General features: G+C 43.7%; 1 protein-coding gene across 1 annotated transcript in view; it reads left to right on the top strand.

Annotated features, from left to right (window-relative positions):
• Astn1 (astrotactin 1) overlaps positions 1 to 25,911 on the top strand; it is a 214,955-nt gene that overhangs the window by 182,460 nt on the left and 6,584 nt on the right. Inside the window, exons 17-21 of the mRNA XM_059280177.1 lie at positions 558 to 826; positions 7,419 to 7,552; positions 10,887 to 11,038; positions 12,065 to 12,200; positions 17,301 to 17,401. Of these exons, the coding sequence (XP_059136160.1) occupies positions 558 to 826; positions 7,419 to 7,552; positions 10,887 to 11,038; positions 12,065 to 12,200; positions 17,301 to 17,401 (792 nt within the window). The remainder of the gene's footprint in view (positions 1 to 557; positions 827 to 7,418; positions 7,553 to 10,886; positions 11,039 to 12,064; positions 12,201 to 17,300; positions 17,402 to 25,911) is intronic.

Here is a 25,911-nt window from a genome sequence, read left to right as displayed (position 1 = left end):
TGATATTGTCCTTCTCTGATATGTAGAAATGGGTATAATGGTAGGCTCTCTGTAATAGTAAAAAGAGACCTTGAATCAATCCCAGTGTCGTGGGAGGACTCCTTAAATCTCAGTTGGAATTATAACTGGTGATGGATGCTTTGTGTATGTTAGAAACTATATGTGTGTTTTCAAAACATTTTGTCATTCATTCATTTAACAATGCTAGAGGTAGGTGGTAGGAAGAAGCCAAGGCATAGAACGTTCACTGTTGCTGTCATCTGAATTCTTGGCAATGGACATACCACAGACACATCCCTCTGAGTGAATCAGTGGAGCCAACGATTCTCAGAAAAGAAACAACCCATTCTCATACTCGAAAGGCCATTTCCAACTCTGTATGTCACCGGGAAGATGCGGGCCCCCAATTAAGTGGAATGACAAAATCACAATTTTACCCCCTCGGTGGCACTCTTTAACTTCTCAGTGTTAGACCTCAGAATTCAGGAGCCACCGAGTCACGGCAGTCCTTGCTCTCTGGCCCCCCTCACTGTTTCTTTTTCCTTTGTGTCTGGCAGGCAACTCCCCGTCTGATGAGTCGGAGGAGCGGGAAAGAGATCCCAAGGTGCTGACATTCCCAGAATACATCGCTAGCCTGTCAGACTCTGGCACCAAGCGTATGGCAGCTGGAGTCCGAATGGAGTGCCAGAGCAAGGGACGATGTCCCTCATCTTGTCCTTTGTGTCACGTGACGTCCAGCCCTGAAACCCCTGCTGAACCAGTTCTGCTTGAAGTGACCAGAGCATCCCCCATCTATGAACTGGTGACCAATAATCAGACCCAGAGGGTAAGAGGGGCTGAGATACTTGGCTCCGGAAGGTACCAAAACCAGAGAACTTGCTCCACAGTGCGATTGAGGGCAGAGAATCTTTTTGTTCAGCTAAGAGCAGTACCTAGTGTGTTTAGATTTGCCTGTTTGCATATTAAGTCGCATGGAATCAGTGCATTCCATAATACCCACAGCAATGTGATTCAGGAAGCACAACCGAGCACTTGTAGAGTCTGCGCAAAGAAGACTGGAAGGAGATAGGTAGAGAGGCACGTGGTTTGCAATCACCAAAGTCATTGTCATACCCTTTCCAAAGGGGGCATAGCTGTAAGGAGGACAATGAATCATCTCTATCTCCCACTTGACGAGATGGGCTGGCTCCCCTGTAACACGACTGTTAAATGGTCTTTAAATAAAAAACCCAGTACCAGACATTGGGGTGAAAGCTGAAAGATCAGAGAAGCAGAGAAAGCCACAGCCACTACCTCTTACCTCACCGATTCCTCAGCCTGAAAGGCCTCAGCTGATAGGCCTCTACCCAGTGAGCTTCCTCAGCCAAAAAGGCTTTAGTTCCTGTCTCCTCACACCTTAGATACCTTTCTCCGCCCACCATATTACTTACTTCCTAGTGCTGGGTTTAATGGCATGTGTGCTTCCCACATACTGGGATTAAAGGTGTGAGATCTCAAGTGCTGGGATTAAAGGTGTGTGTCACCACTGTCTGGCTCTGGTTTCTCCCTTAGACTGAGTCAATCGCATATAGTTCAGGGTGGCTTTGAACTCGTAGAGATCCAGACAGGGTAGGAGGAGCATAGACAGGGACAGCTCATTCTCTAGGCCCCTTGCCTCATCCAGTGTACCGAATAGAGTAAGCAAACCCCCACACACAAAGACAGTGGCCATTCCAAACTTGAACTAGAGAAGCTCCAAGTGTGAGGTTCCTGAGCATATCTGCAAGGCAGCTGGGAGTGAGCTGCAGCAGTGAACTGCTTGCCTGACTGCGAGGGATGCCCGTCCAGGTGGGGTGATAATTGCTTCCTTTTCTCTCTTTGAAGAGACACCTGGTGTGTCGCAGTTGGTTTCTTAGGTGTTGCTCAGACCCACAGGAGGGATTATGCCTGTGTGTTTCTCTCATCTACCCACCTCTTCCGTAGATATTTCAACGAGTGTTTGAAAATACAGGTTTTTTTTCCACGGGAACAGAAAGACAAATGGTTCCTGCTGGCCTACAGATTCATCCTGAATCTGAGAGAGATGGTTATGGGATTGTGACAACAGGACTGGGAGAGAGGGACTTGAAGAAAGAAGGAACAGCTTGGTTCACGGGACACCCAAAGGTGTGGTGATGTCACCAGACACCAAAGGTATGCTGATGTCACTGGACACCCAAAGGTGTGCTGCTGTCACTGGACACCCAAAGGTGTGCTGCTGTCACCGGACACCAAAGGTGTGCTGCTGTCACCGGACACCAAAGGTGTGCTGATGTCACCGGACACCAAAGGTATGCTGCTGTCACCGGACACCAAAGGTGTGCTGCTGTCACCGGACACCAAAGGTGTGCTGCTGTCACCGGACACCAAAGGTGTGCTGGTGTTAACACAGCGGCTGCCCTACCCTTGTCCACCTAACATAGTGCTCCCTCAGGGTGCTGTGGCGGATGACCCAACACTTCCTGTGTCATCTGTCTGGGTACAGTGGGGTCTGGGCTCAGCAGGGGCGTCCTATGGATTAGGTGCACAAAGCTACAGAAGAGAGAAGAGCTTGGTGGGAGACAAAGGACTTGGGGGCTATCAGTGAAAACCAGGATGCCTAAGGAAGTTCAACTTCAGGAGCCCCATTTTTCCTGTACCAGGTTTCACAGAGGGGTGGAAAGACACTGTCCAGCTGGCCCTGTGTTAAACACTTTAGTTTCTAAATGCTGACAAGCTAGTCTAAGATGGAGTTTTCTCACTATCAGGAAAGTCTCCTCTTTTCTTCGTGTGACACGTTGTACCTTTGTCATCCCCTCTGTAACTCTTGTTTTTCCTCCTAATTTTCACTTTCCACCAGAGAATATAGACAGGGGAGATGTTGGACAGGGGCTCAGCATGACGTCGGTGACCCTGTATTGGTTTTCACCTTCCCCTCCAATGTGTGGGTTCATTTTCTATCGATCCTCTTTGTTCTATTGTTCTTTTGTTGGACTAGATAACCTTGGATGCCATACTTCAATGAAACCTTTGATTATGATAAACAAATAGGTTAAACTATTTAAACAACCCAGCAAACTTTAGGTCATTACTTTGTATCTCAAATCCATACTACTTATGTCCTCATCTCATTAAATGACACCAATGTCCTTGTCATCCTCTGTATCTTTTCCATCATCAAAAGCAACAGGTATATCCTGTATCTGTTCTCTTATCTGGAACCCCTGTCACAACCTAACTCCTAACTCTTATATCAAACAATGTATTGCAGCCATTTTCTTGTTGGTCCTTTTATTAAAACACCTGAAATTACTGTACAATATGGACTTCTGGCCATATTGCATCAAGGTAACTTAACAGTTTTTCAGCTTGAGCACAATTTAGAGTTCTTAGCACATCATTACAAAGCAGCTCATGGTCCAATCTGTCTTCACTTAAACGGTTAGGTTGTTAGTAGTACATACCAAAATTTAACTTTTGGGCTTCCTCAAACACAGTGCATTTCCTTTCATGAATTCAGCCTTTCAGACTTCCAAGTCTCTGTACCAAGAATGTACTCTGTCCCATTTAGGCCACTGGAAAACTCCTGCTATCATGCCATGGTTCAGATCAAACACCACTAGCTCTCAAGGTCCCCTCCTTTGCGTTCCTGGGCCAACTCAGAGTCCTTCATGGAACCCCCACTGCATGTGTACACTTCTTACAGCATGCGTCTCCTGTGGTCATAGTTGTTTGGTTATTTACCTCGCTCTAGACTGTGCTTTCTCTTCTACAGAATGCCTGGGTTGGTGCATAGTTGATGCTTTGCTAAATAAATAAATGAATGGATGGATAAATGAACGAAATATTCTGTTGATAAACCTGAATTGAAAATGCACATTTTTCTTCTTTAATGAAAACAACAGCCAGCATTGGATTTTTTTTTCTAGACTCTATTAAATATATTAGCAAGTATGGATTCCCCAGGAAGTGCATGGAATGGCAAATTGCAGGTATTTAGAAAAGTGGGATTTCCATTTCTCTTTCTTTTCAAGGAAGCTCAAGGGGTTTCATTTTGAGTCTTCTTTTCTATTGTATATTAGTCAGCTTTCATCACTGTGACAAAATAATGAATATACTCAACTTAAAAGAAAGGAATATCTTTCAGTTCTTCAGATTTCAGTCCCCAGTTGCCCAGCCCTATTGCTATGGGTCTGTGCTGAGGTAGATCGTGATAGTACGGGTGCGTGGCATAGGAACCTTCTCACCTCATGGCAGCTGGAAAGCAAAGAGAATTAAGAAGACTACTCCAAGACTAATATATTACCTCCAAAAGCAAGTCCTGGGACCTAAGTCTTCCTTCTAGAGCTTACTTGCTGATGCCATTAAGTTATGTATCAACCAATATACTAATATATGGATTAAATCAGTGTCTTCTTCACTTCTCAGTGGTATCAACACCGTGGACCAAGCCTCCAGGACAGGTCATTTCATATCCAAACCACAACATACCCTCATCCAACTTATTGCAGTTAGATGCAGCCCAGGATTCGGAGAGTAGGAACTCTCATGGAATGATGTGGATCAAAGGTGGAGAGTTAAAACTTTTGAAGAAATGACATTTAAAATAATTATATCATGTATACCTTGCCATACTTTCTATATTAAAAATCTGATCATGTTCCATGTTTAAAACATTATACTGGTTTATCATTGTTCTTGAGATGGAACCTCTCCTTACAGACCGTCTGTAACCAAGTCCTATCTCCCTGGCATTTGCAAAGAACTTCTTTGCCCTAACTGTGTCTCTTATAGACAGATTGATATTTCTAGTTGGTTTTAGACATCCAGTCTTCTTAATGCTAGATTTTCTACTTATACTACTACAATTTTTGTGATCAAATAACTTTAAAAAAAATAAAATCATTGATATGTATAAATACAATTTCATGTGTCTCACTGTGACATTTCCATACAAGCTTACATTGTACTTAATTACATTCAGCCTCCATTCTGCCTCCTTTCCCTCCCTCCCCCACCCCCTTTGCCCCTTTCCCTTCACTTAACATTTCCTCTTGTGTTTTCAGGTCACTTCTCTCGGCCTTTCCATGTATGAGAGAAGCCATACACCTGTGTCTTCATCTCATTTATTTTACGTCACATGTTCTCCTCCAGTTCCATCCACTTCCCCCCAAATGAAGGATTCCACTTGTTTACAGCCGCCTGCTGCTCTGTGCATCCGCAGGGTCCCACCTTTTCATTCAGATCCCTCAACACAATTGTGGAATTCGGATATTTACATGAATCCAGTTGGCTTGTTTATTAGCTGGCTGCAGCATTTATGCAGACTGGGGCCATATGTCTCTTCTTCTGCATCATTGCATCCTTCATGCTTAGCACAGGAAACGGCCCCTTGTAGATGGTTATCAAACAGTTGTTGACTGAAGACACCATCAAATAGAAGGCACAGCTTTATTTTTATTCTGTCTATCTCAAAGAGTTTGTTTTCCTAGTTTTAAAATGTTCACATTTTGATTTGAATTTCAGTCAGAAAAGCATAAAGTGAGTGACTTGCTGGTGGATTCAATGTTAATTAAGCATACACATTGGGAGGAGCCTGGGATGTCCAGTGAGCCATGCCAAGCTCAGTCCCTGGCACTGCTTCATTCACTACCCATGACCCTGAGCAAGTACCTAACTATCACTCCCAGAGTCCTTAACTGTAATTCATCTATCCAAGAGTTAGTATCCAAAGGGGCCTTATTAATTAGAAACTATACACCTCATAATTATGATTGGGAATCAGTTCTTGCTTCTTAAAGACTTTCAGTCTAGAGAGGAAGTCAGTTGACCCTTGTCCCAGCTCATAACCTTAAGTAACCAATGCTAAACTCTGAAAGAACGAGACGTAGATAACTGACTCTTTGTATAGATATTTGTGGAGTCATATCCTTTTCTTTCTCCCCTTCCTTTCTTCTCCTCTCCATCTACTTCCTTTCCCAATGTCCTTCTTGTGCTTGTGATTTTTTTTTAGTCTGATTTTTTAGTCTGCAGTGTAGAGTCCTCCCTCCCTCCCCATAACTTACCAGTGTAGACAAGAGGCACTGGAACAGAGATGAGAAAATCATAAGAAAGCCGAGACTGAAGCTGTGGAATGCCTCCCAGATGCAGCTCTGAGCTCAGCTGACCTGGAAACTTCACCCTTGGATTATCTGAGTCGAGGGTGCAAGAACCCTCTGAGAGGCCATCATTAGCTCAGGGTCTGCTCTCTCTCCAGAGAATTGCCCCTGTCATAAGTGCTGTTGCCTCTTTGGTCTGATTTTAACTTTGGTTTTTTTGGTTTCTTTATTTTTTGTTGTTGTTTTTTATTCCACAGCAAACATCTCCATGAACTTACTTTATGTGAAGAACTATGCAAGACTGTAGTTTTTATGAGGTTCTATGTAAGACTCAACCCTGTCATTCAAAAACAATAATGCGTATCAGGTGTGAAGCATATATTATGTCACTTGGCATAGATTGTTTCATGTAATTGTCACAACATCCCTACCAGGAAAGGGATATTTTTATCAGCGAGTTTATGTAACTTGTCCAAGGTCACAGACAATGATTGACAAAGCTGAGGTTCTCAGCCACAGAAGACTGATGTAGACTCAGAATTTAGCCTTTGTATTACACAGCTTCTCCTATTCATAGTCTAAGGAAGATACTTAATGCCTAACTACAGCCCAAAGCAGAAACACATACATATTCAAAGTGGATCACAAAGCAGGCTGAGGGACCATGAAGGACTAGAGCAGGATGAACATGGCAGGTATAAATGCACAGAGAGGCATTTGAAGAAGGGCAAAGCACCTCTGAGTAGAGGGAAGTACAGCAAAGACAGGCCACCCAGAGCTGTGTGGTAAGATGTCACTGTTACTAGAGCCCACAGTATGAGGTGTGATAGAGTGCAATGAGGGGGAGGTAGAGGGTGGAAACTGACTTTCTTTCGAAGTGAAAGCTATTTACTTATCTATCTATCTATCTATCTATCTATCTATCTATCTATCTATCTATTTATTTTGAGACAGGATTTCTAGCCAGGACAGGCCTCAAACTTGTATCTAACTGACCTCTAACTTCTGATCCTCCTGCCTCCAAGTGCTGGAATTATAGGCATGTGTCACCACATTTGGTTTATAAGGTGACAACTCTTAACTATATAGAGATGAACTATTACAGTAAAGAGAGAGGGACACCCCAGGTGTCCCACAGGCCTGTGATTATCCTAGATTCCATCTTTGGTGACACAGTTTCAGATTAAAGAATGGTGACATTATGTTGATACAGCCATTTCTCTGAAAGAGATCTAAGATCACATAGAACCTTGATGCTAGGTCTCTTGCTAATGGCCAGCCAGCCATGGTTCCCCAATACTTACCCTTTGCTTTTTCATTCAGCTCTTACAGGAAGCCACCATGAGCTCTCTCTGGTGTTCGGGGACTGGAGATGTCATCGAGGACTGGTGTCGATGTGACTCTACTGCTTTTGGAGCTGATGGACTCCCTACCTGTGCGCCCCTCCCACAGCCTGTGTATGGTTCCTTTCCATGCCCCTCTCCTGCATGTATGCCTCGGCATCGTTACGCAAAAATAGAATTGAGTAGATATTAGTCTCACTGTAATAGCCTGAGTGCTGGAAATTGGAAAGAAGAATGTGGTACAGTTCCCACCCCTGGGAACTTTCCGTATAATAGAAGGAGCAGGCACACAAGCTGTTTAATGGAAGTAGTGTGACAAATCTTCACATTTTTAAAATGTGAAGAGCTGTTCATTGAACCTGTGTTTGGGCGACAATAAAGACTTTATGGAGCAAATAGCAATTAAACATCTTCCATATGGAGGACAAAGCAAGAGAGTATGGTTAGAAGGTCATACGAGTAGCAGTATCATTGCTATGGGGGAACTTAGAGGTCTATAGTGAGGGCTTAATAAGACTAACAACACTACCATGTCTCAAAGACTTCCTGGGTGCTCGACACTACATGGAGTAGGTAAACATTCTCATCGCCACACCATCAATTAATGGACAAGGAGATGACTTCAAGAGGATTGAATTTTTCCAAAGTTACAGAGCAAGAAGCAGATCATGGCTGAGAGCAACTGTAATACCAGAGAGCATGAAATTGAAATGATTTTGGGTAGAACCAACAGGGCAAGATGACTGTTAACTGTGAGGATGAACTGTAGCTGAGATAGCTGATGAACCTATCAGGAGGTGTGCAGAGTTGAAGAGACATCCAATCCCATTTGAGCTTGTCCTTGAGCTATCGAGGGATAATTGTGTAAATAATTCAGTAGGCAGAGAGACAGGTAGAGCTCTGTGAAAGAAATAAAACCTAGAGATAACAAGATTTCAATCAATCTCAGAAAAATGGTAGACAGAGTCACAGCTTTGAAGATGGGTGCTCTGTAAGCGACGCACACTGTGAAGGGCAGAGGCCTGGGATGGACATGAGGGAATGTCTGTATTGAAGGGACGGCATGAGGTGCTTCAGAGGTGGCTAAGAATGAACACATCCAAATTCCTAACCCTTCATGGGAATCTTAAATAGAACTGGCCAAGATGAGGAGCCAAGGGCCAATGTAGGAATTCAGGTTGTCCTATAACAAAGTGTCTTCCTCAGTGGTTAAGGCACAAAATGTTATTTCTGTGAAATAGTGCTGGTAGGATGAGGTGGTGGTTGTCACATGACCCCATAGGTTCATAAGGCCAGAAAAGCCCAAAGTGAGTCAAGGCCTGTGGTAGCTAGAAGGCTAGTTACAAAGAACACTGGACTGTAGGCAGAAATCTCCTGGTGGAGGCTGTCCTCTGACCTGTCCGCAAGGTAGGGTAGAGACAGAACTGAGGAAGAGGGTAATGCTTACCAACAGAGCATCAGTGGAAGCCAGTTTATTCTCTATGTAGGTACCTTTAAATACTCTAGCCATTGGCTTCTTGCTCCATGTAGTCAATACTCGAATCTCTGAACCAAAATAAAAACAAGTTCCTAATTAGTAAAAGCCATTTAATGTGGTAGAAAAAGAACCACTGAGAGAATCTAGTGCTCTTAGACCAAACTCAACAGGTAAGAAAGCTACCCGATAGCATGGAAATCATGGAATGGAGGGAGACAAGATCGAGCCATGATGTCCTAAGGCTTATTTCATCTCTAAACATGCATTAACTAAATGCGATAATTAAAGATCAAGCTGAGCTGAGTATCATACATGGGAAATGTCTATTAAAACTGCCCTTTTCTCATCAGTAACAGATCTTAATTTTTTGCACTTTAATTGGTAGTTGGAAATAGTAATGTACTGTACTTTTACATAAGTCCATGTAAATCATACACACTTCTATTTCTCAACAGGGGCTGGCCTTGGTTCCTATTTTCACAGAATCTGAGTTCTCAGAAAGCTTAGTTACTAACTTAAGCCTCCTAATGTTCTTTTTCTTCAAAATAGCATTCTGCATATGACTCTAATTAATGAATTTGTCAATATCCGCACTGTTTTGGGTCTCTTCCATCCTAATGTCATATGCAAACTATGCACTCCTTCATAGTAGCCACTAGCAGATGACCATGTGTTTCCTATTATTTTCCTACTAGTTGAACTGCTTCCTGTTCCCCAAACAGCATCCCGTGATTTCATGCTAAAGTTTTTTATCACATTCATAATTGTGTGTTTCTGATACTTATTAAATTGCAGAAAAGATGGACTGGGATGGGTTTGTGTACCACTGCACAGCCTTGTAACGAACAAACCCCATGAACAGATTTGTTGAGTTGAAACTGGACGTTTCAGGTTGTTTGATGTGATCCAGCTCTGCTCTTTCATCCTTTGGTCTTGAGACCATGAGAGGCACCTTGTGAGCTGGGTAGAAGGGGGGAAGGCCAGGGATGCAGACAGTTCTGAGATGGAGGGACCAAGGACAAGGACATGGGTGAATGCTAGGGATATTGTGAGAGAGGGAGGCTAGAGTGAGCACAGCCTGGGAAACCCTCACACTTTAGTGGTCTGGAGAGAAATGAGGAACTGGAAGCAGGAAGGCAACATGAGCCTTATACAAGAAGTCAGAACAAGGAAGCAAACTGACATCATTTGAGCAGTCAGGAGAGCCACAATGGTGAGCATCAGCGCTGGTAACTGATTCTCTCCAATGTGCAGGAGGTGTGAGATAGCAGGGCAAAGCAGTGGTCAAGAGACAACTTGAAAAGAATGAAGCAGCTGTGAACTGAAAATCGAGACAAATTGGGACTGAAACAGGAGCCAGGGTTCAGAGGCATCCAAAAGGATACACAGAAACTGATGCCAGGTCCTGAGCAGGAGACTCAGGACATCATCCCAAAGAGAATAGCCCATGGCCAACTTTCTCCTTTTAGCCTTTCTGCTAAGATGAGCCTCTCTGAGGTTCAGTCAGCAGATGGACTGGAGAAGGAGACATATCAGAAGGAGGAGGGGGGTCAGGGCACGCCAGATCCTGGTGGTTATGGAACTTAAACTAACTGTGCCTTTATTAATGCAAGATTCTCTTGGATGCCACGTTCAATGGGCTTTGAAGTGCACATTGCACAATATTTGCTTAGTACTCCCCAAGAGAAAAGCCAGAAATTATATTTCAAACTATATAAAAGAGACCCATCAGTAAAGCACAACTCCCAAACATATGTACTATGTAGACAACCATTGATCTTCACTCTTTTACTTATTTATTCATTCACAAGATTTAAATATAAACTGCGTAAGTCTTTGGGAACTTTAGAATCTAGTGAGAAAGACGAATACTCTGAGAGAGTCTGTACTGTGGCAATTGAGACAGGTAACTAAAGAGTGATTCAGGTTCCACTGGGTCCCCATTTCTTGTTCCTTCTTTTCTGCTGTCAGGCTGAGACTTTCCACAGTACATGAACCCAGCAGCACCCTTGTGGTCCTGGAGTGGGAGCATTCAGAACCACCAATTGGAGTGCAGATTGTAGATTACCTGATCCGTCAAGAGAAAGTCACTGACCGGATGGACCACTCCAAAGTCGAGACAGGTGAGCACAGTCTCCATCCCCTGGGCTAGTCTTGTTCTAAGGTAGTAAAAGGAAAAGAAAAAAAGAATGCTCTTCCTCATGCCATTGCTTCAGGCTCCCAGTGTTTTAAGGCAGCACACGGAAGAATGGAAAAGTAATAGCTAATGCTCTTCTAGGCAGCAGCCATCTTGTCCATTTAGAGTTTTTGCATGGTGAGCATCTGACAGTCTTGTTTTGATTTTGCTTTTCTTTTATTTATAAAAGAGGTGTCCATTTCACTGCCTCTAGGCACAGTCACAGGCAACAACACAGTACACTAGTTATCCTAGCCCACAATTAAGAAACAATTCTCTGCTAACCACGGCCATGATTACAGAAAAAAAAATTCCTTTGCTAATAACCCCCTCTAGGCAAAGGCATGTGCAAACAGATGCTCTTGATCCATGTCTTGTCCTAAAGCAAACTGACTTTTGTCAAGTCCTGAGAGAAAAGGGGAGCCTCACATGAGTAGAAATAACCCACAGAAATAAAAGTCTCATGCCTTACTATTCTACTACCTACCCATAGAGAAAATCCAACATAAACAAACCCAAGACTTTCACATAAATATGGTCCTCTTTGGGGATGAAGACACCCATAATCTAAGAGCATCTAGTGAACTTGGTGATGAGGTTTGGAGAAACATCTTTGGGGCATGGAAAGCTCTCCATTGTTGTTTCTGAGGCTCTTCCCTTGGTATGTACAGGTACTGCTAAGGTATGTTAGGGCCCAGGGACCTGCACATCTGTTCTCTCAATGCCAAGGTGTTTCATGGAAAAAGTTCACAGATGTGGCCTGTACATTTTGCCTTAGTAGTCCTTGAGCTAACTCTGGACAAATGACTCTCGGCTGACTGGCTAACAGTGAAACGGTTAGAAAAAAACAATTTCCTCCAAGATCTCCTTCATCCACTAGGAACTGAAGGAGTTTCAGCAAGTTCTCATAGCATTGACTTTGCTTGGGCATCACTGTGTTTCATACTTTTCCCATTCTCTTTCATTTATGCAGAAACAGTGCTGAGCTTTGTAGACGACATCATCTCTGGAGCAAAGGCTCCATGTGCCATGCCGTCTCAGGTGCCAGACAAGCAGCTCACCACCATTTCTCTCATCATCCGATGCCTGGAACCTGACACCATTTACATGTAAGTAGCACAGACCTTAATGATTCCTTACCCAGAAAGTCCTGGGATCTTTGCTGGCCCCCTTTGTTACCTGAGTTCCGTCAGAGACTTGGCAAGAGATGTTTTAGTCTCTGTAGTCATATCTCAGTAGGCATTATGGAGAAACTTCCTGAAGAAGTCTTGTCATCAAAGGGTTTACAATCTACAGAGGACATAGATAACCAGATAATTATAAACCAAGGCAGAGTGGAATACGTGTTACTTAGAAAGGCCAGGGACATGTTGGAAAGAAAGAAGGAAGTGATTTTTCTAAGTAGAGTTGGTGTCTACATTCTAAATTTGGTTGTATAGAATCCGTCCAATAGCTACTGTGAAGTGGGAAAGGCAAGTTAGAAAGCCCCAGAGCAAAGGTAGAGAGGCATGAAGGGAGGCAGTGGGTGGTCCGACAGGTCTAAAGCAGATGGTGAGTGAAAAGAAGCGGAAGAAAATGAGCCTGGAAGACTGGAGTGAATGCTGTGTGTCAGAGAAAAGCTTTTTTTTTTTTTTTTTTTTTTTTTTTTTTTTTTAAAGAAAGGAGGACAATGCCAAGAACTATGTGTTAGAAAGCTATCTCTAGTGGCTCTGAAATAATTTATAGAGTTTAGATGCTGGTCAGCATTTTTCTTCAAAGAAAATATAGTGAATTATATCACCATGCTTGGAACATCCCTATGTTCTTTGTGAACTCTTCCCATCCCTTCCTGTGCTCTGGGAACAACTGTAAAATATTTGTGAGCAGATACATAAAAGATGCCAAAAGAGGAGATTCAGTGATAGAATCTAAGTCATGATGGAAAAATTCGGGGTCTAACGCAGAATTCATAGTGATACAGTTTGGAAGCTTTTTGACCCCCTCAGTATGAAAAACATCTAACAGTTTACAGATGAGGTCACAGGCATAGAGTCAAGGTTTCCAGAATAAATCATCTCCACTTCCACTCTTAAAGGAGTTAGTTCAAAGATGGGAAGAACTAGAAATCTGAGTGCTATTGATTGTGATAAACTTAGATATTTAGCTGTGAGTCTTTCCAGTAGAAAGAAGAGATGTCACTCAGGGTTGTTAAGTAAAACACATAAAGACAAATGATACCTGAGAATCTGGAATGGATGCACACACAAGGATGACAATGCCAATACCATAGACTATCTGTCTGCTCTGGACAAGGATGCCGTGATCCATACCAGCTCTCTTGATAGTGGCCCTTCAGAGTAAGGGCTCATGACAAAGGAACACAGATCTGGGACTGAAAGCCAGCAACCTGCTTTTAAAAGTCTCATAATGTGACTCATATGACCATTTATAATGGGGGTGCACTAACACCTATGGGTACATCCTACCTGTTAATTAGGAAGTTAGAAGTTCTAGTGGAGCAAGAGGTAAGCAAGGCTCTCCTTCAGAAAGACCCTTACCAAGTCTAGAACCTTCCTCAAGTTGGCCTGATTTGGCTTTGTTTTCTCGTCAGAGACCTAAGGGCTAGGATCCTCTCCCACATTCAACATTCTTTGTGATCTAGTGTCCACTTCCTGTGTTTTGTAAATCACCTACTTCCTGTCAGTGTTGATTACAGGGGTGGGAGAGACACACAGGGCTAAAGGGCAGCCAGTTTCCACTAGGTGGCAGTGCAGATCGCTGGAAAAAGCTAACTGGAACTCAGCTGTAACGTCATAACACCCAGTGGGACCAGCTCTTGCTCTAGCAAGATGATGATCTTAGATCCTGGGAAAATAACCTGGAGTGGCCTGAACACAAGACCCAGTGTGTGGGGGAAAGAGTGATGTGGGCCAGAAGCCACAATATTCCTCTTTGTTGAGGAGCAAGGAATACTTGTACCTCCATCCCTGGCACAAAGAGAGCATCCAGAAAGTCTGGTTTTGCGCCTAACCATAAAGCGACTTCAAATAGGACCCTTAGCTTCTCTGCACTTGATTTTTCTTACCTACAAATTAAGGGGAAGGTAACCATCATTTATGGAGAGCTGGCCCTGTGTGACTAGACTTATTCCTATTTTATAGCTGAGGAAACTGAGGCTCAGTAGAATTGAATAACTTCCCTGAGAACCACACAGTAGGGATGTAAATAATGGTTAGGAATTGATGCAGGGTTTGTTCGCTTTTTTTCATCACACTGGGTCTTATGTCCAGGCCACCCCACTTTATTCTGCCAGGATCTAGGAACATTATCCTGCATGCAAGAACTGGTCCGCACTGGGGATTATGAAGCTGCATCTGAACTTCAGCTTTCTCTGTCATATATTTCATTTAATGCCACTTGAGAAGCGTTCCGACACTGGACCCCGTGGCACAAACACAGTTAAGAACTCCTTAAAGTATCTAGGAGCCAACATCTTCACTTTAGAGTGGGGAGGGGATCACCCTCCGCTCTCACTCCCCTCTCACCACGCCGCTAACTGGCAGGAGAGCCCTGCATTTCTGAGCACATTACAGCAGCTGGTAGAGAAAGGTGTCTGAAGCAGAGGATCAGCACAGCCACCACTTGGCAGCAGGAGGAAAGCAAGAAGCAGCAGGAGATGTAGCCAGCCCCTGACAGGCTTACGGTCTTCCTTAGCATTCGGCTCCAGACCTTTAAGGGCCAGGCCTGGGGCCTGATCCAGTCTGTGTCAGTTCCCACGCACACATGCCTCCACCGTGTCATCACCGCGTCGCTAACTACGCACTGAAAGGTCCCAGCCTGCGACTGGGGAGAGAGCCCAGAAGCGTTGGAAGCAGCAGTAAACGGACTTACACATGAGGCCGCTGGATCTGGAGCGAGGCTTATCTCCTCTGTCAGTAATTCCAGCTAACCCTCTTGCTGTCTTAGGAGAGTGCTACGGCGGACAGGATGAAAACGCTAACAACAAACAGAGAAGGCCTTCCGGAAATGGTAGCACGTGGCATTTCCACATGAAAACGTGGAAAGTGCTCCCCAGCCTTCAGTAGTCAAATACCCTAGCTTATCCCCCCCTCCCCGGGGTGGGGGAGAAGAGGGGGCGGGGGAGGGAAGGACTGGGAGTGTGGGGCATAGGGGAAGGGCTGGGCCTGCTGAGGAATAGTTCTTAAGGTCAAGTTCTGTCTGTACTTGGAAGATTGTGTGAGGCATTTCCTTTCCTAATATCTGCCTTATATTAAAAATAAAATGTGCTACTAAATAATCAGAGCTTAGCAGCTTGCATTTCATACTAACTGCCTTTCAAAGTATGTGAGACTGAATGCAAACAGGGGCATCTTTGTCCCAGCTCGGGATCTGATACTGGAACTTACAGCAAGACAAGATAGGAAGGAAAGCTGCCTGGAGTGTAGACTAGCGGGAGGCTGGTGACTGACTCCATCCCAGGAACTGAAAGACAGGCTCCATCTGGCGGTCAATTTGGTACTGAAGGAATAGGATATCATAGTCCAGAGAAACTTAAGGATTAAGGGTCCGGGATTAAATTATGATGGGCTGCAAACAGTGTCTCCAGTCATGGAGTTGAGGTTAGTGCCTTCAGCTTCAGCTTACTGGCAAGTGGCAGTGGGAGCCACGCTGGAGCCTAAGCTGGAGTTGTAGGGCTGAAGGAAGAAGATCTGCTACCTATGAGCACTAGAGCAACAGGGCTACACCTGTAAGCCAAGACCATGCCCAGGCCAGCCTGGAGCGTCAGCCTGCAAAGCCTCGATCTTTGCATCTGCTGGTTCCCCCGACAACAGCTGCTACAAGTGACAGACTCTGTAGCAGAGAGCAAACCTTGGAGCCCAAGCAGAAGAAAAATAGATCCTACTCCCTGCAAAGGGGTCTCAGATCCCCAACGTATAGATTTGTTCCAAACTGAATCCCAGCTTAACACACTATTAGCGGTCACAAAGAACGTGACTTAGCATGGGAATCACACACCATGCTAAGTGCATGGGGGTAGCCCATGATACCTCTAGGTCTACCTCTCAGAACCTTAGCTGAATGTGCTCTGAGACTGGGTTAACAAATTGGACTCAGAAATGGATCTGTTTCTAAAAAGCTCGGGTGTACCAGCTACAGGTTCTGGGGGGTCTGGGGAACCATTCTAGAAATACGGCCAAGAAGCTGATGAGGCACACAGAGCCAAATGAGAGAACATGTGACTGCCAGGGCTAGGGTGCGGATAAGGAGTGTCAGTGCAGCCCCATGCCCTCCCTGGGAAGGCATGGCAGGAGAAGGGTGGCAAGATGTTTGGTTTGGAATCAGGGTGCACATGGTAGGGGAGGGCTGTTGGCAGTGGCGCTACGCTACGGGGGAAGGCCGTTGAGCAGGGCTTAGGAGCAGGGCGTAAGGTAAACATGGTGGGGTGGTCTGAACCCTCACTGTTGATAAGAAAGCTGAATGCTTGGCCCTGGCCCAATAGCTGAGAAGCCCTTAGGCACCCAACAGCTATGATCTATCCCATGCCCTTAGGATTTAAGCAGGTTGTCATATTTTAGGTCTTACTAGATCAAGGGTCTTGATAGGGTGAAGCCTGCCTATGTGAGGCCCCCATGACATTGGCATGAGTTGAGGAAGGAAGAGAAGGGCACATGGCCTCTCTGGGCATTCAGGTCCTCACTCTGACAATCCTTTGTGCTTCTGTGTGAGGGAGGAAGAATGGGCATGAGATCATCTCTCTTTTGAACACCATTTTTTTGGGGAAGAATAATTAAGTAGTATAATAAATAAATAATTTGAGAAGAAAGAAAAGAAAAAACAACACGAGTCACCTGGAAGTCTCAAGGCTTGGGAAAGCACAGGTTTCTAGGCCCTGTATCAGATTGAGTAGGTCTGAGCTGGGTCTGAGAATTTTCAGCAATGGGCCTGAGGTTGCATGTGGATTGAAGTGGCCTGGGGATTCCATGTGGAGATGAAGTGTCCCTCGCTATGATGCTTTCCATCAGGCAGCCCTCAAGACAGCATATCCCAACCACTGACCACAGGAAGCAGTCAGAGGCTTCATGCCACTGCTTTCCAACAAGAGTGCTAGATGGGAGCCGTAAGTGTCCCGACCTGCTATTCAGACAAAGCTGGGCCTCCAGACACAGCACTCAGCCCCAACCCCCAGACATGTCCTCTCTAGTAATGCTACCTTCGTACCTCTCTGCCAGGTTCACCCTCTGGGGAGTTGACAACACAGGGCGGCGCTCCAGGCCAAGTGATGTGATCGTGAAGACCCCGTGTCCTGTGGTGGATGATGGCAAAGCCCAAGGTAAGGGACACTGAAGTCAGCAATGCCTACACATGATGGCCCAACCATCTACCCTTGCCATGCTAAGGAACCAGTAACCAAAGGAGTGGACAGCATGACCGGGAGTTTGACAGGAAGGAAGAATCCAGGCTCAAGGTAGAAGCTTGGGCTTTCTGTCAGTACCATTGGGCCTGTGCACTCTGACAGAAGGTTTCACTGTATTCTGTTATCCCATACAATTATCTCATAAGGCAGGAGTCAGCAACAGACATTGATAAAGTCCCCAGGAATGTAGCGGCTTAGGTCCATGCAAAAGTACCTGTCGTCTCTGGCCTCACGGATGGATCACTTGCTCTCTTTGGGATTTGTACATCTGGAGGTTTGTTCTGAGCTAAAGCAAACAAAGCTGCAGACTTGGAATTGATCAGTTATCAGCCCCTCCTTTGATGCGCCCAAGTTTCTAACTCCATACTTCGAAGTTATTATGCATCAGTTCTTCACTGTAAGCTCCCTCACTGGCACTGGTCCTGGTCCACTAGGAAGCTTTTCCTCAGCCATCATCCAGCACACATGAGATGTTCCCTGGATGGTCTGGGCATCATCCCCTGCACTAAAGTTTTCACATCTCTGAAGCCAGAATTCTTAAGTTACGCTTCCCACTTCTACAGGGCTCCAGCACCAATGAAGGTGGTACTATAAGGCCCTAACATCTATTAAGCAGAACTGGAATTGAAGCCTTTTTATCAGCAGAGACATTGAACACTTCAGTTACGCAGATTCCAGTCATGGACAGAACATGGCTAAGCTAATTTTCTGATGCCCCTCATTATCTTACATATAGTTCTTGGTTATGTACATATCATTTTAACCAAGAGGGACATAGTCCCAGAATGCAGTGGGGTGACACCATGATGAAAATCACTGGAGAAGAGTGATCTAGACCTACTTTACTTCATCTGTTTTTTGAAGATCAAGCAAGCAGGATTTTATTGGAAAGTAAAATGACAGTTCCCTGCAGTAGGGATGGGGTCCCTAAAATGGGCTGCCCACCTAGCTCTGCTTTAATTAAAACCATCGATCTTTTAGTACTGTACAACTTTGGAAAATATTTTCATAGTTAATCATATTGGCATGTCATAGGCACAGTATTTTCAAAGACATCTGACTGTAATAAAATACGCTCTAATAACAATCCCTTAATGGACTGCCATTCTTCTTATGGCATGAATATTTAAAAGGTCTGTTGGGACCTAAGTGGGTGACCCTGTCTATTTCTTCAGCACCTACTTGCCAACTCTCCACTACCCTATCAATCTCTTCATTCTGGCCATACTGCCTTCCTCAATTCCCCTTATACAGGTCTCTCTCACTTTTATTATAGGGTCATTGCATATGTTAGGCCCTGTTACTTCAAATGCTCTGTACCTTTCCAAATGACTAACTCATCTCAGCATGAAAAAGTAGATCAAGTGTCTCTTCCTCACAGGAGAAGAGGTCAAGAACCACTGTTACGTGCCCTCACAGTACTGTGTTTCTGGCTTTCAGAATATTTCTTTAAGTTTTTATAATGATGTGCACAGTGGCTTTTGACCTCACTAGCCAGTGAGTGCCATGAAGGCCTGAGTCAAGTCTCCTTTTCTGCTCTGTGTGTCCTTAATATCTAGAAGGCAGTGTACTTGACTGACAGCTCACATAAGAACTTAGCTGGAACCAACAGCCTAAATTCAAATTCCTGATCCACCATCTACTTACTTGATCTTGAACAGGTTACTTTATCCCATGCCTCAGTTTACTCGTATATGGAATGAGGAAAAACAGTAACCCCAATATGAAGGGTCTAGTGAGAATTGAATGAAATCATTAACTTAAACTAGTAAAAGCAAAATGGTGCTTGGTACATAGTAAATATTAAGTAGATGTGTTAGGAATAAGTTATTATTAACCAAGCAGAAAGCCTGCCTTCTGATAGAAACTCAATATTCTATGTATGAAGCAATGAACACAACACTGCCTTCATTTTACATATGATGAAATTGAAATTCAGAGTTAAGTAAATAAGGTGCCTGAGGTTACAAAGAACCTAATGGAAACTACACACAGAGCCCATATTTGACCCCAATGCCCATTTATTTTTATAGTGTTTCCAGGACAAATGGAGAGTGTTTCTAGGTGAAAGACTCAATAGGACGTTGTCTCTGCAAACTGGTGAGGAAAGGGACTACTGTAAAAGAGATAGCAAGAATTCTTCCTTTTAGGGCTATGTGCAATGGGATACAATGGAAGAACCGAAACCACACATATGAGGCAGGTGCACTGCTCGATAGTGGGAGAGGCTGGCTTACAGCATCTGAGCCTTGGAGTTTTCTTAAGCTCAATGAAAGTAAAGAAAGACAGGGTCTGGATCACATACCTCAAATGTGAGTCTGTCTGGGGGCATCTGTAGCACCTCCAGGTACTGTTTGTGAAAGTTCCTTTCTATCTGGTGTTCACTGGTGTCTTTGGAGAGACAATAGCTACTGTGGAGCTGCTGGCTGAGTAGAAAGCAGCAAGGAGGAGATTAGCAGAGGAAATGATGTCTTGATAATGTCTACAGGACACGTGGTAGAGAGCAGCTTTTTCTCTGGAGAGCTCCTGTCTGTCAGTTCTAGTACAGGAGGTCTGTATGGGTTCTCTACCTGATTTTGCTTCCTGATAAAAGAACTGGAGACACAAGAAGACAATTTAGTGCAGAGAGGATAAAATTACAATCTCAAGTCCTGTTATCCTTCAGCCAGGAAGGAGTCCTGCACAGAGCAAGTCTGGAGATTAATGAGTTAGACTAATTAAGGGCATCCTTGCAAATTAATACAGTTCTACCAAAGAAAAATCCCATATGCTTTGTCTCCCTCAAATCCAGATGGTGATCATAAATATAACCCATTTGGATCTGAGCTTAAATCTAAGGACAGATAGGAATTTGACTCAGTGTGATGTCAGCTCCCAGATACTATCCCTCATGTGAGCATTTATCTAAAGCTAGCTAGATACATTCTAAGAAGAATTTTACCATGTCATAACACTCCAGCCACTGTGTAAGTATGTTTCTGCTGCCTTTTTACTGAAACCAGCCTCCTGGGGCTGAAGAAAGCATGTATTAGTAATAAGATAAACCTTTTCATCTAGAAAGTTGAGTCATGAGGTCCTGCAAGTTCACCGTGGAATCTCACCAAGGGAAGGCTAGTTCTTATCCTTTGTTCCTTCAGCAGCTGAGCACCTTTCTTGATGTGACCCAAATGCATCCATTCCTTTATTTCATTCTCCCACAGGTGTGTTTGGATCCTGGTCTTAGTCACTGAATAGACATTTATCAGATGCTAGCATTGGACTCAGAATCAATTTTCAAGAATTTTGTAATCAGTTTCATGGATTTATTAGCTCATCCAACAAATATTTAGTACTTACTGAATATCTGTCCTAGGCATCAGGAACAAAAATACTGTACCTTTATAACTGTATCAGCAGGGGCCAAAGATAACAGCAACAAAATAATAAAATGCATATTTCAAATGATGCTGCCTGTCATGGAGATAATAAATGGAGCATGGTAGAAAATAGGCAGAGGTCAGAATTTGGGAAAGCAAGTGAAGGAGGAAGCCACACAAATATCTTTGCAAAGATTATTTCAGAAAGTAGCAGAGTAGAACTTGATGATGTTTGAAGACAAAGAAGGCTTGTGATTCCACATGCTTGGAAAAAAATGTGGAGGGCACTGATGGGCAGGAGTTTCCAGGGGTTCTGGGCATATTTAGTAATGTCTAATTATTGGTAGGAAAGGACTGTATCTGGCATTGTGATAGGATGCCCTAGAGGACTTGGGACAGAAGAGTGACATCATTACTAGATGTTTTAGAGGTCATTCTCACAGCTGTGGTGAGAACAGACCCAGAACATTCTAAAGTGGAAATGGAAGGCTATGGCAATCAATAGGCAATGGGCTGCTGTTCATACCAGGGCAGCTATTGGACAGTTGCGAAGAGGTTATCTGAGCCTCAGTACGCTGACAGAAGAACAAACGCATTTATTTCTCAATAGGTTAGATGTGGAGCATCTGGTTGAATGGTGTGTCATTTGTCCAGGAAAATTCCAGAAGCACGAATGTGCAAAGATATGGTAGAAGAAAAGGGACTAAGAGAAGAAGAAAACTAACTCGAGGTGGTTGGGATCTCCAGTAGAGAAGGAAATGGGTTGAGGGGATGCCTGTAGTGAATGGAGGAGCCAAAGCACTCAGGTGTTTGTTTGTTTGTTTGTTGTTTGTTCCATCAAAGGATGATTGAGTACCAACATAAAATACAGAAATTGTGAAATGAGGTTGTGTTGTGTTCGTAGTACGTGCTTTTAAGATTTGCTCTTTCAAAAGTGGAGCAGTTCTCAGGGACAATGATTGGTAGCTGAATGTCTTAAGGGGGCCTCTTCTATGAGGGGCAAAGGCACCCTTCATGGAAGTGGCAAAGAGGTGAATCAGAAACAAGGTTCTTCAGGGGATATAAGGGAGTGTTCAGGGAGTGAATGGGAGGAAATTTAAACTAAGCGAGTTTTGAAAATGAAGGCTTCTCAATATATGTGAGAGAGCAGGGATTACTTCAGTTGGCTGTGCGGGACTGTAGGGCCATTCTCTTCAAGGACGTGAAAGAAGAATCAATATGTCCTGGAGAAGGCATAAAATAAGAAAACACAAAGCCGGGCGGTGGTGGCGCACGCCTTTAATCCCAGCACTCGGGAGGCAGAGCTAGGCGGATCTCTGTGAGTTCGAGGCCAGCCTGGGCTACCAAGTGAGTTCCAGGAAAAGGCGCAAAGCTACACAGAGAAACCCTGTCTCGAAAAAACCAAAAAAAAAAAACCAAAAAAAAAAAAAAAAAAAAAAAGAAAAGAAAACACAAAAATAAGGAGGGAAGGAGGAGTATGTGCCCAAGTTGGGGACAAAGTGAGAGTTGTTGCTTTGTGATAACTCTGGCCCCAGCATAACATAAGGAAAGGTTCGAAAGAATGGGTTAGTGTACAGCATTGGTCTTCAAAATGTGGTGCCTAGATTAACCACATTGACGTTACCCTGGAGCTTGTCAGAAATGGGTGTTCTCAGGCTCCAAATCGGACACTCCAGTGGGAAACAGCAGCCATGTCTGGGGTAATGATGCTTCCTATGTGAGGATCACTGGTAGAGTGGAAGCACAGGGCAGTTTGATCGGAAAGCATATCCAGAACTGAAGAGAAGAAGAAGGGACCTTGCAACACGGGTAGTGCTAAGGACAAAGATACCAGGCCACTTGAGATTGTTTATCTTGTGTTCTCATGTGGAATTACATCATTCATTATTTCAGTGTGGGGCTGGGGTTGTAGGTGGCTTCTGAGAAATGCTAAGTGATGAATTAGGATCTCTTGTCTGGGAGGACTTTTTCTACAAAGCCAAGAAGACCATCAATCAAAGCTACAGATGTTTCCCACTGTTCCTAATTCAGATAAAAAGAGCAGCTATTACTGGGGGACTAGAAAACTCATTTGTGGCTCTGAAGTTACTACCTCATTTTAATCATATGTTTTCCCCAGTCTCTCGGGCTGCTGTGTTTTGCATCTTCTTTCTTTGCATCAAGAAAAACATGATCTATTGGGAAATCGGCAGTAGAAACAAAAACACTACCTTTCCCTCCTTTCCCTTCATTCACCTGTTTCCATATGCACCTACCCATTTCGTGCCCGTTGTAATCTGAGAACCTTGGTGCTTGGACTTCTGGTCCCTGTGAATTCTTCAAAAGATGTTACACAGCTCATGCCCACTCCTCCTCAGTATCTAACCCCAGTGCCCAACATGTCATGGAGCTCCGGTGCAGACAACCCACTTAAGATAGCAAAGTCCTTCTCAATACTTCCATCCTTCCCGCTCATACTTTATTTCCTCACCTCCTAACACACTGCATTCCCCTTGTTTACGTTCCATTGCTCACTTGACTATCTCCAATCACAACACTGCAAACACAGAGTGAGGATTTTTGTCAGATTCTCTCAGTTATGTGATTCCCAAGCACAGAAACATTCCAGGAATCACTAAGCATTCACTGATAATTTTATAAAATCAATGAGTAAGTATAAAGTTACTGTGAGCAGATATTGTACTAAATTGAAGTTTTGCATTCAGTAAACCTTTTATTCTCATGATAATCTTGGGAAGTGTATATCACTATCCATTATGGGAAAGACAGGAAAACTAAGGCCCAAAAGGGTTAAGTAATGTATCCAAGGCCAATACACAGGAACCTGAGTCTATTCAAAACTCTGATGGCTGCTCTTAGCCACACCTTTCAGTCTAACAACTGCAGCCCAGCCTTGTTATTTTATCCCACTGTCCAAAAGATCTCAGATCCCTCCTAGTAACTCAGCCTCCCTTTTTTGCAATGAGGCTGTGTTGACAGTCTCCTTGCCATCTTCTCACCTGCAATTTACTTGTTTCTAACTCATGTATATTAAAGAGAGGGGGGACTTGAATTTGTCATGGATAACTTAAAACTTCTGTGAAGCTCAAAGCTAATAAAATAATTTAAAATACTTGGCATTCTTTGAGTTGGTGAATTCTTGCAATCTATAACAGCTAATTGAAGTAAAATGTCTCAAAAAATTTAATTAATTAAAAAAAAAGAATTGTTAAAGGAAAAGAAAAATCTCCATTCCCTCAGTGGAGATAGGAGGAGGCAGATGTGGTCATACTTTGGGAGCTGAAGCATAGGTCTTTCTGAGTATAAGATCCTGTTTACTGACAGGCTTGTAATCTTACCCTTCAGTTAGATTATCTTGGTTTTAGCAGATTTGTGGTGGAACTTGGTTTTGCCCACAGGATGCAGATATAGGCTTGTTCAACTAAAAATGACTAACTATTATGTTATGAGAGTGATTGGATGCACCAAGAATCACCACCTCTGTCGTGGCCATTTCTCAACAGTAAACAAGTAGAACCTGGAATCTGACACATTATCTCCCACTGCAAGAAACATTGTTTGGCATCCGTGCATCAGTCAGAGAGGAATGCCAAATCACCCCATCTAAGCTGCAATCTGAGCACCAATGGTTTTCCTTTTCTACCCATTCTTGTCTCAGCAAAACACCCCCTGCCTTCCAACCAATACAAACCAGTCATCAAAACTGGCCCTCTGTTTCCTCCTAACTCCAGAAAAGACAGCCCCCACTCCCCGGCATACTTACAAGGGCTCCCCGCCCACATGTGCTCTACTGGAGACAGTTATCCCAAGATTCTGCCTCTTCTACCTTAAACTTTTTATATGCTACTGATGACTGAGCATTGATGCAAAGAAGCCACAGGAAACACAGTTTAGAAGCTTCACTGCAGCCCACAATAGCAATGTGACCTCGAGTTGGTAACCTCTAGCCTTGTCTGTCTCTTAATCTCATTTGTTGTGGGGAGGATATGCATAAATCTGCAGTGAGGGGTGTGAGGATGTAAAGTTCTTAACCCATGACATGATTAAACCTTTAATAATAATGAGATATCATGAGACTTTAGTTTCTAAATTATTGTCTTCTTTATCTAAAAATCTCATTATAGCTGCCTGAGAATTTTAACAGCCTAAAAATCTAAATGGATTTCTGAAGGAGAGTCATGTGTAATGCAGCTGAATGTGTTGTCTGTAAGTTTCGTTTCTAGGATTAGTGTAAACCAGCTTGGAGAGGGATCTCTTAGAAACCCTGCTACAAAGTAGGTTCAAGCTACACTCAAACTTGTGAACTCTGTTCTTTTAGCTAACAATTTCTGTTCAGCCCTTTTGTCTGGTACTATACAGCTTCTGAGGATATCAAGGAAGTAAGGTCTAACTCCTGTCCCCAAAATAATCAGTGTGATGTGGAGGCCGGCATTCGTTCCACCCACAAAACCCTCAGGTGGATCTGTCATTTACCAATATTCCTAAATTCACTTGGTAGTAGCACAAGGAGTCTTGTACTGTGATTGGTTAATGGAGTCAAGTAGGCATAATTCTAATTTTCTCACCCAGGGACTCAATTTCTTCAACTCCAGAATTAACACACCCAAGGGAAAGCATTGCTCACTGCTCACTAGATGTTAGCTCTCGGATGTTTAGGCAGAACATGCAAAAAGCATCTCTTTTCTGATAGTTGTAATGAGAAAACATGTAATGATAAAATTCCTTGAGTTATGAAACAAAAAAGTCAAGGCTATGCAAGCTGTTACTGCTTTACCACATCACCAAACTCAGTCTTAGCCATGGAAACCTTTGAGGCAGAAATATCACAGATATAAATCTTACTGAATGATTACTCATTTAGGATTGGGTAGTGATCTAGTTTGAGTTTCTAGATGTATACCGATCCCCACGTTACCTTTATGTCGGGCCTGCATGGTTCCAGCAAATGTTCTGCGTTCCAAAGTCAGTGCCTCTCCTAATTCTTCTCATGGTTCAGAAGTGTTACCTGGTGATGCCTCACTTCATCTGTGAGCCAAAGCCTGCCACCTGTGGCCTAGGCTTCTCTGATGC

The sequence above is a fragment of the Peromyscus eremicus genome, chromosome 15 (assembly GCF_949786415.1).
Source record: "Peromyscus eremicus chromosome 15, PerEre_H2_v1, whole genome shotgun sequence".
Lineage (NCBI taxonomy): Eukaryota > Metazoa > Chordata > Mammalia > Rodentia > Cricetidae > Peromyscus > Peromyscus eremicus.
Note: the sequence above shows the minus strand (reverse complement) of the source record. Positions and strands in the feature narration are given on the sequence as shown.